At 43.4% G+C, this 13704-nt stretch overlaps 1 protein-coding gene and 3 long non-coding RNA genes across 4 annotated transcripts; 2 read left to right on the forward strand and 2 right to left on the reverse strand.

Moving 5' to 3' along the window:
- The first annotated feature begins 277 nt into the window (after positions 1-277).
- On the forward strand, positions 278-1659 carry LOC112432154 (D(1)-like dopamine receptor). Its single transcript, XM_024800771.2, has one exon. The coding sequence runs from the start codon at positions 289-291 to the stop codon at positions 1612-1614; it is 1326 nt and encodes a 441-aa protein (XP_024656539.2). The 5' UTR covers positions 278-288; the 3' UTR covers positions 1615-1659.
- A 1241-nt stretch (positions 1660-2900) lies between these two features.
- LOC143416189 (uncharacterized) lies at positions 2901-9813 on the reverse strand. The gene is made up of 3 exons (XR_013096567.1): positions 9787-9813; positions 9656-9717; positions 2901-2999 (listed from the first exon to the last, which is right to left on the reverse strand). It is a non-coding gene; the product is annotated as an uncharacterized LOC143416189 (long non-coding RNA).
- On the forward strand, positions 9812-10176 carry LOC143416188 (uncharacterized). Its single transcript, XR_013096566.1, has 2 exons — positions 9812-10037; positions 10112-10176. It is a non-coding gene; the product is annotated as an uncharacterized LOC143416188 (long non-coding RNA).
- A 3045-nt stretch (positions 10177-13221) lies between these two features.
- LOC143416179 (uncharacterized) lies at positions 13222-13390 on the reverse strand. The gene is made up of 2 exons (XR_013096555.1): positions 13361-13390; positions 13222-13286 (listed from the first exon to the last, which is right to left on the reverse strand). It is a non-coding gene; the product is annotated as an uncharacterized LOC143416179 (long non-coding RNA).
- Between the last annotated feature and the right edge of the window lie 314 nt (positions 13391-13704).

The raw sequence follows: 13704 nt of genomic DNA on the forward strand, positions 1-13704 counted from the left end.
TTGTTTCTCCCGTGACCTGTTAACACGAGAGCAGACGTCTTTGGCACATTAAAAACATAAAGAAACTGAAGCAAACGAACTCGGCGTGAACTTTCCACGCTTTGGTTCAGATATTTCACTTCAGCCTGGAGGTGATTTTGTTTCGGGGTTGTTGTTTTTTTGGTTGTTCTTTTACAGACCGAAACATTTGAAGTGTGCGTTTCACGTGCGCTATATGTAAGTGTTGAAGAGCTCTGAGCTCGCGTGGATTGAGTATGCCGGAGGGAGGGAGGGACAGTCCGAGTGTCCATGGAGACTTTCTACAACCACACGCGGAACCAGCGGCAGGACCAGAGCCAGCACCCAGTGGTCACGGCGGCAGCGGACAGCCCCGCGCACGGGAGTGACCTCAGCCTCCGCGCGCTCACCGGATGCGTCCTGTGCGTCCTGATCGTGTCCACGCTGCTGGGGAACGCGCTGGTGTGCGCCGCCGTCATCAAGTTCCGCCACCTTCGCTCCAAAGTCACCAACGCCTTCGTCATCTCTCTGGCCGTGTCCGACCTGTTCGTGGCCGTGCTAGTGATGCCGTGGAGGGCCGTGTCCGAGGTGGCCGGCGTCTGGCTGTTCGGCCGCTTCTGCGACACGTGGGTGGCGTTCGACATCATGTGCTCCACGGCCTCTATCCTCCACCTGTGCATCATCAGCATGGACCGCTACTGGGCCATCTCCAGCCCGTTCCGCTACGAGCGCAGGATGACGCGCAGGTTCGCGTGCGTGATGATCGGTGTGGCGTGGACGCTGTCTGTGCTCATCTCCTTCATCCCCGTGCAGCTCAACTGGCACCGCGCGGGCGCGCAGAACGCCACGGACCCGGGGGACTGCAACGCGAGCCTGAATCGCACCTATGCCATCTCCTCTTCCCTCATCAGCTTCTATATCCCCGTGCTCATCATGGTGGGCACGTACACGCGCATCTTCCGCATCGCGCGCACGCAGATCCGGCGGATCTCGTCGCTAGAGAGGGGCTGCCGCGCCGTGCACCGGCGGCCCCGCGCCTCCGCGCACGAGGAGAGCTCTCTGAAAACTTCCTTCCGCCGCGAGACCAAAGTGCTGAAGACGCTGTCGGTCATCATGGGCGTGTTCGTGTTCTGCTGGCTGCCGTTCTTCGTGCTCAACTGCATGGTTCCCTTCTGCCGCCTGGAGCGCCTGGGCGCGCCGCCCTGCGTCAGCGACACCACGTTCAGCGTGTTCGTGTGGTTCGGCTGGGCCAACTCGTCCCTGAACCCGGTCATCTACGCCTTCAACGCAGACTTCCGGAAGGCCTTCTCCACCATCCTGGGCTGCAGCCGCTACTGCGCCACCTCGGCGGTGGAGGCGGTGGACTTCAGTAACGAGCTGGCGTCCCACCACGACACCACCCTGCAGAAGGAGGTGTGCGCTGCGCCGGCGGAGCTCGAGCGCGACTTCGATAAAGTTTCGGCCACTTCCGTTGATTCCAGGAACCGCCGGAACTTGCTGCTGCCCGCCATCCTGCGGCACGAGTGCGAGGCCGAGATCTCTCTGGACATGATGCCCTTTGGACACGATGCACCGGCAGACTTTTACGTGATACCCGGTCAAGTCCAGGACCTGTGAGCAGACCGGGATTGACCTTTGACCTTCTGCTTGTGACTTTAAACGAGAGGAGAGGATTTTTTTTCCTGTTGTCAGGTCATTTAAGTGTGGACGATTTTTCCATCAAACATTTGAGAGGATGTAAAAAAAATGGATACTCATCATTATCATCATCATCATCATCCCGACTTCAGATGGAAGGCAGGAGGTCGTCCTGTGTTTGTCACTGAGCTCTGTTCTGCTCATTCCCAATATTCCAACATCTGGACATAAAAACAGATGACAGAGTTTGTCCGAGTCACTGGAACGCCTTACCATTTCCTGTTAATGCTCTTTATACATTAAACTCTTTGCTTGAGACTCACTTCGACTCTTTCATTTGGACCAAACCTCCACAGTTTTGGTTCCTCTGGTACTTTCCCCACCACCACGTGAAGCTTGAGAAGATCTGACTAAAAGCACAAATCCAAAATGATCCATTGAGTCAAACAGGCAGTTGTGTGTTTGTCAAATGTCACTGCACATTTGTTGGAATTCTGCTCAAATCTGAATTTTAAAAACAAACCTCATCCTGCTTTATGATCACTGAGTTGCTTTTCTAAATCCTGATTTCAGTGTTAAACTTCATGATTGATCACACAGACTAACAACCAATCAGTTGTTGCTACCACGACATGATGACATATACTTTTACTGATATATTTGGTGTCCAGTATTCAGACACTGCATGGACCCCTTCGTGGCTCTGATGACGTGTTTGCGTGTTACAGCCCACGCAGGGAGTTCAGGGTTTTCTTTTGTAATGAAATAAGTGAAACAGACACAATTTATATGTTCGTGACTTTTTTTCCTCTCTTCTTGTCATAGCAAAAAAAAAATAATAATAATAAATAAATAAATAAAACCCACACACCAAACAGTGATAAACAAGCTTTAAAATAATTCATCCTGTGTGAGTTTACATCAGCAAATTTTCATCAACAGTCAAAAAAAAAAAAAAAAAAAAAAAAGGAAATTCAACAACCAAACTCAAGTCTGGCTTCAATGTCCCCCCCAAAAAATGTCCCTGGGTGGAGATGTGGAACAGGTGGAGCACTGTGATGTTGAGTGGATCCAGATGGAGAGGTCAGAGCTGATTAGCATTCAGAGTCAAGGATGAAGGTCACAGAGAGCCCTGAGAAAGGAAGTTTGGGTGATCCGAGGCAGCTTGCAGGTGTCCTCTGGAGTGTCTCTCACTGATCCTGAAAACATGAACTCAGAGAAGAAATCGCTGCAGAGATTTCACCACGTTTGTTGTTCTGACTGTTACTGGCAGACACCCAGCAGCCAATCCCGGCACACCAGGGTCCAGCATGGCGCTGAAAGTGTGGCGCTCCATCTCTCACAAACATGTACAACAGGAAAAGCTGAAAATCAAAAATCATATTAACCACAAACTTTTCAGGTCATTAACAGCAAACACAGAAATCTGTTTGTGCCATTATGGAAATGTTTCACTCTTTTATAAAACTGCAGCTCTTTCTACCCGATGAACATCAGTCAGCTCAGACTGAAATGTTACATGTGTGAGGCAGACACGTAATAAAAACAAGCGGAGAAACCATGTTGCACAGTCACATGATCATGATTATTGCAGCCTGTGTAATGCTCAACCACTGCATCAACAACTTTATTTTCAGCCCAGTGCATGCCCGCAAATCTCACTTATTCCATGCAGTAATCAGCCATGTACAGGCTGTGAAGTTGGAATTTGCTCCAATCAGAAACTTCTGGAAATAAAGCATATGATGCATAGTGGGTGGGTCCAGCACTGGCAGAAATGAGAGAAATATCTTAATAGTAATATGTACAATTAACAAGCACCCTGAATTGGATTATTGAAGTAGTAAAACTTCTTCCAGGCGATGAAGTGCCAGAATTCCAAACTCCATTTCAATATGCAATAGACCCTTCAGATGTTTGTGTTGGCTTCAGATTGCTCTAAACAGTTGTTAGTCTGCACTCAGTCAGTGAAAACTGCTCCACTGTTCCCAATATCAATATGGAGTCTCCATCAGGTTCAGGACTATGTGAAACCTCTTGAGTGTTTATAGCAGCAGCATCAAGGCAACTGAGCAAATCACAAATTTATCCAAGTTTGTGCTCATAAATCAGCAGGATGACACGATGAAACGCTGTCGTCTGCATATAACTTTATATCTGTAATATATTTTAATCTAAGTAGTATAACCAGAATCTGTTATCCAAGCTGAGGTTTTAAGTACAGTCATCTTCCACTTCCCTCACCTATGGTGTGCCACAAGGTTCTGTATTGAGGCCCTTATTATATACATAATGCTGATTCAACGTTTCAGTTATGGACGTGCTTCTGTCACATTACATTCAGAGCTCTGTGCACTCAAACACACATCACTATGCTTATGTTTAACATAATGAAGATGTGACTACGACACCTCATTGGTCAGCTTAGTGCCTTCTTTGATAACATTTTGTTAAATAAACAGAAAAAGTGCTCAGTATTGCACTAGCTTCCCCTGTTTGAAGCTTTTGTTCCGTAGAAATGTTGCTGCAGCCACAGCAGCAGCAGAGGTGAAAGGTTGCACAGAGAAACAGACAACCACACTTAAGAGCTCTTTGTGACACACACTCTTTCATCTCCAGGAGAAAGCAGCCAGGATTGTGCTCATGCCTTCTTTCATTCGCTCTCTGAAGTCACTCAGTGCCAATGCTGGCGTTTCAATGACAGCCAGGCGAATCGCCAGAGAAGATTAACAGTGTTCATCTTCTCCGAGGTATTCAAGTGTTTGCATAAAACACATACAACCACATGGAGGGAAAACAAGAGAAGAAAACAAATTCAACGATAGGGGAAACTCCCATTTCAAAATGTGTTCAAAATCGGAGCGCTTAGAATTAGAATAAAATAGAGTAGATTTGATTCATTTCTTCTGCCTTCATGATATAACAAAAATTATAATGTAAAATCAGTAATTTCTTAGTAAAAAGGATACTGTACTCAAATATACAGATTAGTGTCTAATTACATCTTCCATTAACCTGACCCATATAATTAATCTAGAATAAATATCAGTGGGTTGGCAGTTTGTGAAAGCCACTATATCTGAATACAGTGGAGGGAAAGGACATCTGCCTTGCAACTAATGGTGTTTTACGTATGTGGTGCTAGAGAGCGGAGATGCAATGTGCAAACCGAAGGAGAAAGAAGTCAAAGGTGTTTGCGTAAGGTACATTTAGATTCACTTCTGCACCGTCATACCCTACATTTTAGCCCCTTCACACAAACACAAGGAACGAGGACGCCACTGGCATCTTATTAAAATGTCTTCATTTAAGTCAGTGCTCTAACACAAAAACACGCTCCCAGGTCAGACACGTGACCCTCATCTCTGGAAAGCTGACAAGAGCTAAATAACAGCAGCCAGTTAGAGGCTAACATTAGGCTCCAATGCCCTAACAGTCGCTTTCCTGCTGATAAATCGTTCAACTGTGTCTCACCTGGCATTGAAAGCTGAGGTAAACAGTGGACTGACTGCCTTCTACAGTTGAAATTTAAGGTTTTGTCTCTGACAGATGAAAATAAGTTATCCTAGCCACTGTAGCCAGGCTTACGCAAATACGTTTCTGGAGGCAATTCAGTAGAATTCTGCAAGCTGCTGACATCTGTTAAACTTTTACACACTGTAGCTTTAATTGTCAGTCCATGGTTTGACTTTGGGATCTGGGGTCTTGGTTGAGTATTTTCAGTACATTTGAGTTATTCTCACCATTTTAAGTCTTGAGTTGTAGTTGCTATAGTGTTGCCTTTCACTTCATTATGCTTTTCATCATCATTCATCCAATGTGACAGAGTCACGTGACTTGCAAGACAACCTTTGTGTCCATGCATATCAGCCAGTTTAAAGAAAGTTGTAACCCATCACCTCTGACCGTGATGGTGTCAGGTTCAGCCAGTTAAGGCAGAGTCGGGCTATGTTGAATGTGTAAACGTCAAAGTGTCTGACATTGTCCACAAAAACCTAAAGCTGACCTAATGACTGGTTGCCCAGTAAAAGACTGGAGAACAGATTTTGTTGTTATAGTGTATTTAATGACCACATGATGCATGGAGGCCCAGCTCATCAAGTTGACCTGATACACACACGTAACTGTGCCTTACCTCAAACCTTTATCCTTTGAGAATCAGCCACTGGGACACTTTCTGGATTGTGTGGCAGCACGGGGCTTAGAGGGAAGGGGCTGTAGACATCGTCAGTGTATTTGGAGTAAGAAAAGGCTTCTCTTCCTCGCTGGTAACCATTGCCGTTCTGGATGATGTAGGATGAAGGCAATGCAGGTGGAGCCATAAACATGCCAAGTGGCACTTGAGAGGTATACCAGGCATTAAAGTCAGGATAGGTCTGAGAGGGCATCCAGTCCTGTGGGTCAAAGGAGGAAGGAGCTCCCCCTACAGGAGCATGTACCCATGGAAAGCCAGCAAAAAAAATGAGGATCCAGTAAAGCCACCAATACCAACCCTTCCAGAGTTTTTGCTGAAACTGAGCTTGTCAAGTTGCAATGAAGCTCTTGAAAATTTTGCTCTGAGTAGCACTGAAAGAAAACCCTTCTATTACTTGGTTTAGCAGACCAAGCTTTTCAGTCAAGTATAAAATTACAGTTTTCTGGAAAAAAAAAAAAGAAAAAAAAAAAAGGGTAGTTCAGTTCTGCTACAGCTAGATTTCCAAGACTAACTCTCTTGAGGTTAGACAGGAAGACTTACCTTTAACTAAAACAGGCAAGCACCTCGGCCAAAAAGGAGGAAGCAAATCCAGGAAACCCTGTTAAAGATATAACATGTTTTATACAAAAAATAAAAAACTTAAAATATAAAAGAGACATCAAGCATCAAACAGCACAACTAACCTCAGAATAAAGACAAGCACCATGATTAAGCCTGAAAAGGGGTCAGCTACAGCAGGTCAGTACCAACACGCTGCCAGCTGCTTACAGATCAACTCAGTGTCCGTTAACTAGCTGGCAGCAAATGCATGGCTTATATTGGTGCTCAACATGCTGGCAGCTCTCGTTAAATTCATTCACTTCACCTGGTGCCCATCACTCCCCAGTCAATGATGCATTCTTTTTAGCCTGGAATCTGAACAATACCGAACCCCTGCACCTTTCAATTGTTTGCCAACTGCCAATATAACTGTAAGAAAGAAAGAATACTGAACCCCGCACAGGAAAGTTTGACTGCAATAGAGAAGAAAAAAAAATAGAACATGTTTTGATGCATTGTCAGAAATATGATGCAGAGAGAAGAATTGATATGCTTGGTGATATGAAAGTTAAACTGGGCTTGGTTGATTTGTTTCATAAGAACTCGAGAAGGGAAAGTTATCAGACCATATTTGGTTTTTATGGCAGACTCATTTGTTTGGGAGGTTTTTAAATTTTTTTGTAAAAATGTATTTATATATTTTGTTAACATTTTGGTTCACATTCCAAACCCGTTGGTGGCAGTATTGCACCGTTTTGCTGTTTGCCAACCACCAATAAATAATATAAAGAAGAAGACTGAGCTCCTACTTGTAATACTACAGGGTGGGCCATTTATATGGATAGACCGTAATAACATGGGAATGGTTGGTGATATTAAAGTCCTGTTTGTGGCACATTAGTATATGTGAGGGGGCAAACTCCTCAAGGTGGGTGGTGACCATGGTGGCCATTTAGAAGTCGGCCATCTTGGATACAACTTTTGTTTTTGCAATAGGAAGAGGGCCATGTGAAACATGAAACTTATTGGTAATGTCACAAGAACAACAATGATGTGCTTTGTTTCAACGTAACTTTATTCTTTCGTGAGTTATTTACAAGTTTCTCTTTGTTCACAGCCATTGACATGTCGAAGAGGTTGTCACGTGAGGAGCGGATCGAAATTGTGTTGATATCTGGTGAACGCAGTAACCGGGTCATTGCAGCAGATTTCAATGCAAGACACCCTACGAGACCACCCATCTCCCATGCTACAGTTAGCAAACTGCTGGCTAAGTTTCGTGAAACTGGTTCAGTGTTGGATTTGCCAAAATGTGGACGCAAGAAAACTGTCACTAATGAAGAAACATCAGTGGCTGTCCTAGCTTCATTCAGCAAGAGCCCACAGCGTAGCACTCGCCGCATGTCAACATGCTCTTTTAATCAAGAGCTTTCCTGCATTTTTTCCAAAATATTTATTTATTTATTGATCTATTGGCTATGCTATATTTTGCCTGCAACAGGCAGATGATTGTGGTTTTTGGTGAACTTTGCTCAGTAGGGAAAATCGCTAGGATTTAGGACATGGATTCAGCTTAACACTTGTAATTCGCACTAATACATCTAAAACTTCTGTCCAAAATTTTGGGATTTCTGGACATTCACATAGGCAATGCATCAGTGTACCTTTATCCCCACATTTAACACGTGTCCAGAACGTTAGGGTCAAATTTGTTTAATAAAGTTGGGGTGATACATGTTCTAATATATACTGGATTAGTTTAAATTGGGTGTTTATAGATTGTGTTTGGGCTTTCAAGTAGGCTTTTTGACATTCCGCTGTGGTTATTCTACACTTTAAGTCTTGACACCATTCAAATCTTTTTTTCTGAGGACGTTTGAGAGCTGTCCCTGAGGTTGTTATAAAGACGGGATATTAAACCCTTCTTCAGCTGATGGTTTATTGCTGTGCCCTTTAATGAGTTTAGAGTGGGCAGTGTTAGGGATTTTTGAAATGAAGCTTCTGATCTGTAGAAATTTGAAGAAATGTTTGGTTGGAATGCCAAATTTCCATGTCAAGTCATTAAAGCACATTAGGGTGTCCTTGTCAAATAGGTCTGCAACTTTGCACAAACCTCTGGCAGCCCACATTTTAAAACCCGAATCTTTCCAACCAGGGTCAAAGGCCTTATTGCCCCAAATAGGTGAGAATTAGGATAGTGCTCGTGTTTCATTTTTAAGCTTAAGTGCATCAAACCAGAAACAAATGGCGTGTGTGTGTGTGTGTGTGTGTGTGTGTGTGTGTATATATATATTTTTTTTTTGTGGAGTACAGTCAAGAACTGAGCAGTAAGGGGGTAGTGCTTGGCCTTTCTAAATTTACCCAGGATAAAGTTGTCGTTGAAAACCAGCATGAAGCTGTAGAGAGCAGATTACATTTTAATGTTGTCCAAATTAAAGAGCTCAGTTCCCCAGCTACTCAAAACTATTTACCCTACAACATCTCTGGGTATAAAATTAGTCAATCCAAATCAGCCATCCTTTAAACATTCTCAGAGAATTAAATCACCCATTCAAGTTGCCAGAGACAGTCTTACCCGTCTAGTGTGTGTGTGTGTGTGTGTGTGTGTGTGTGTGTGTGTGTGTGTGATAAATATAAGAAAAATCCACTCCAAAGATAGATGATTTGGCACATGCAAACCATGCTCCAACAATCAACTCTGTTGTTGAATCAATTGATGGACTATGCCGCCAATCTCTGATTGGACGCGTAAACATTCCTCTTAGTCCTCCATATGACTTCTTCACAAAGGCAAAAAAATAATACGCACCAAATTCATTTGGAATAACAGACGAGCCAGACTATGCCTATCATTACTATATCTTCCATATGATAGGGGAAGTCTCTGTATTCCAAGCCTCATGCTTTCCTGCATTTTTAATGCAAGCAAAAAAACAACAAAAAAACAAAAACAAAACACCAGACTATACACACTTTCCACATCAGCTGAAGTTTGACCCAAGAGTTAGTATAATTTGTAGAGTTCAAGATGGTGGAATTGCCAAGGGTACACAAGATCAGAAACTGCATTTGTTGAAATGTATAAAAATGAATGAGATTCCCCATACCAGATCGGTAAAGGCCTGGGTTAACGATCAGTTCTGTTTTTTATTGCTAGCACTTCTAGCACTGGCAGTTACAGCTGGGCTAGTTTGCCCTGAATTAAAAGATTTCAACTAAATGTAAGCTTGTAAAGCCAAGTTAATTTAAGCTTCTAGGCATTCTGAAGTTGAAGGAATAGCTTACCTTTCATTGTTACAGGGAAACAAGATCCACTGCTGAAAAGCAGGAAACAAATGCAGGAAACCCTGTGAAAAAACAAACAAGTCTCTGTAGATAAACTACTAAATCAGACAGCATTAAATTTCACTACTCACTTCAAAACAAGCTTGAGCCCCAAGTCTTTCCCTGACTTCAGTGGCTTGTATACCTACAGTGTGCCACTGGGCATGGTTGCAGCACCTCCCATATTTCCTTCATCGTACATCGTCCAGTCTGGGAATGGCTACCAGCGGGGAAGAGAAGCCCTTTCTTTCTCTAAATACTCTGATGATATAGTTGTTCCTTTTCCTCTGACACAGTATCTAGGGTTTCCCTGAGACTGAGTTTCAAGAGCCGCGGATCTGAGGTAAGGGGCTACTTATAAGCATCTAGCACTTGAACAATCAAAACCTGTGTGGTAATTTTTCTTTGTTTCTGCAGGTGATGCTGACCCTCAGCTGTGCAAGAACTGATGTCTTCAAACATTAAACATAAGAAAAATTGCATTGACTGTCAATCATCTTGGTTTTAGATGTTGCAGTGTGCCGCTAACTCTACGGACAGTGAACCAAGTCTTCTAAATACAATAATGTTCACTGAATAATGGGTATTATGGCCTGTAAATAAATGCAGCAGGATAACTGGGTGCCAAAATTTTACTGCTAGTGAGCTGAAAATACATTCCTGTGTCTAAGCCGCTCCCCAAGTAACACAAAAACATTGCTGGCATGAGTAAACCCATCATATGTTCCTACATCAGGTTTCTTACAACTGTGTATGGAACAGTAAGAAGAAAGTCGAGTTAGTTTTGTTCACCATTTTTTTTTTTCTGATTTGGTGAACATGAATTTCCTGAATAACCCATAACTATCTCGCTGGCTAACGAACCTTGCCAACCCGCTATCTGCAACCACAACACTCAAGTTTGAGCTGAGCTAACATTAGCTGGTTCTCATGCTGGAAGCCAGTCTCCAAGCAGTCCGATAGCTTCCCTTCCAGCTCCGCGTTCTGTACCCATGTACGAGCCAAAAAAGTTTGTTGTGACTTACGATTCCAGCTCAGATGAGTCCAGTCCTCCTTAAGTTCAGTCTCCTGGCCCCTGGTTCAGCTCTTTGGGACCTGTGAGGAAACCTCCCAGCGTCTCTGTGAACCCTCGGTCAGCTTTGAGAACCAGTGGACGCCCACATGTGGTGTTTAGGTCCCGTCCGGTCTACGAGGCTTTATTGCCCCCTCGTGGAGTCAGATATGCTGCTGGTAGTGGTGGGAACTCTGCTTCCTACAGATCATCCCCATTCAATCCAGCATTCGCATGGGATGAACAGCTTGCAGCGGGGCCTTCTGCCCTGTTCTACCTGGGAGGGTGGACACCTCGTCACCTCCCGGATGCCAGCGTCTGGAACACTGATGAGGTGCCGGTGAGCACGACTGAGCTGCCGTACCTGCCTGCATCCTACATTGTCCAATCAAGAAACAGCTACCAGCGAGCAGCAGAAGTCCTGTCCCACTCCAAATACTCTGACGATACCTTCAAGCACATTCACCCCAGCGAGTCTCCAGATCTGCCTGAAGCTGAGAGTCCAAAGGTTCAATGAGGATTCATTAAAACTAACACTGAGAACACGTTCATGTCTTATCATTCAACCAGAATTCATATGACCTGTAAAATGCCTCAGACTCTTAGACCGATTGATGTGAACCTCTGAGATCACCCACACAGTGACTGCAGGGTTTTTCACATTCATTCATAAGAAGGTTGTTGCTGAAAACACGAGTGCAGAGAGTGAAACAGTGAAACCCCAGAAGCGGCTCTGCTGTTTCGAGCTCGGAGGCCTCGCCTGTGGCTCGCTGCTTCGATAAAGGAAAATCACAGAGGACTGCAGATGCTTTAGTCACAAACTTTCTGACGCTGTGATCGTGGCAGTGTGGGAGGTGTTTGAGGATAGCTGGAGATCTGCATGAAGCTGGGAGTCACATTAGCCTGTTTTCACAGGACTTCAGTCTGAATGTTTCATTTCACCGCGATCTACCCCCAACCTGAAATTTCACAATTTCTACTCATGAAGCTGCTGAGAGTAGTTTAAGAAATCGAAGCTTCTTGTAAAGACAAAATAACGAGCTTTTGTTTTTAAAGCAGAGTGATGATTTAAAGGATTTGCGTGGAACTTTAAAACATTGTACTCATGACGTGTGCGTCCCTCACATGTATGAGACGTGAAAGATGGACGTCATCACGCTGCTCCAGGCTGCTGGTTGTTGTAGGGCACAAATAAACTAAATTTTTCTTACATTTACTATGTTTGAAATGAGAATCAGTACGAACCACAAACTTGATGTAAGAGTTCTGGTGTGTAGTTACAATTACAGTGATTAGCCACACCTGGTAAAACCTGCATTTAGCTTGCAACTTGGAAGTGTTTTACCTATCTACTGAACAGTTAGGAGCAAATGAGCGTAACCCTCCAAGGGGAACAGGTTGTCAACCTAATCTTATATTGTTTATATACTGCCTGCTTTTTATTTTCTTTCTTTTTTCAAACAGTCAATATGTCAAAATTTTCAGGTTAGTATTGTGGAACTTTGACTTAAAAATGAAATATTGGAATAAATTGAAAATCTAAGATAACATAAAAGCTATTTTTAAAAAACATTTCTGACTTATACTTTTGTTTTTTCCCAGTGCAGGAAACAAGCCTCCATAGATATGACCTATGATTCTGAATGTACAATTCTTATGTTTTAATGAACACTTAAACTTGATTTAGATTATGTTTCAAAAACCAACATTTTAAGTCCTTCCAGGCATTTCAGATGGCTGTGGAGTTGCAAGACTTGCTTTTTGAACATTTTGTTCAGAGGGTTACACCAACAAAGATGAAGTGACAGTCCAAACACTGGACTGTTGAATTAAAACATGAGCACAGAGGTTAATTATGTAAAAAAATGAATGATCAATATAGCACTGACTTTGCATTGAAAATATACCTCATATCGGTATATCTAAATCCTACAGCTATGTCAATGTTGTGCTAAAAATTCATAGGACATTTACGGTTGCACATCTGAGGCCTTACAGCATCAACAAAACCAGCTAATGTTAGCTCAGCTCAAACTTGAGTGTTGTGGTTGCAGAGAGCGGGCTGGCAAGGTTCGTCAGCCAGCGAGATAGTTATGGGTTATTCAGGAAATTCATGTTCACCAAATCAGAAAAAAAAAAAAAAAAAAAAAAAAAAAAAAAAAAATGGTGAACAAAACTAACTCGACTTTCTTCTTACTGTTCCATACACAGTTGTAAGAAACCTGATGTAGGAACATATGATGGGTTTACTCATGCCAGCAATGTTTTTGTGTTACTTGGGGAGCGGCTTAGACACAGGAATGTATTTTCAGCTCACTAGCAGTAAAATTTTGGCACCCAGTTATCCTGCTGCATTTATTTACAGGCCATAATACCCATTATTCAGTGAACATTATTGTATTTAGAAGACTTGGTTCACTGTCCGTAGAGTTAGCGGCACACTGCAACATCTAAAACCAAGATGATTGACAGTCAATGCAATTTTTCTTATGTTTAATGTTTGAAGACATCAGTTCTTGCACAGCTGAGGGTCAGCATCACCTGCAGAAACAAAGAAAAATTACCACACAGGTTTTGATTGTTCAAGTGCTAGATGCTTATAAGTAGCCCCTTACCTCAGATCCGCGGCTCTTGAAACTCAGTCTCAGGGAAACCCTAGATACTGTGTCAGAGGAAAAGGAACAACTATATCATCAGAGTATTTAGAGAAAGAAAGGGCTTCTCTTCCCCGCTGGTAGCCATTCCCAGACTGGACGATGTACGATGAAGGAAATATGGGAGGTGCTGCGACCATGCCCAGTGGCACACTGTAGGTATACAAGCCACTGAAGTCAGGGAAAGACTTGGATGGCAGCCATCTCTGAGAATCGAGAGAAAGGGCTCCTCCTACAGGAGCAGTAACCCAAGGAACGCCACCAAGAAATGAGGATCCATAAAAGCCTCCAGCACCATCCCCTCC

The sequence above is a fragment of the Maylandia zebra genome, unplaced genomic scaffold, assembly GCF_041146795.1.
Source record: "Maylandia zebra isolate NMK-2024a unplaced genomic scaffold, Mzebra_GT3a scaffold31, whole genome shotgun sequence".
In the NCBI taxonomy this organism is placed as follows: Eukaryota; Metazoa; Chordata; class Actinopteri; order Cichliformes; family Cichlidae; genus Maylandia; species Maylandia zebra.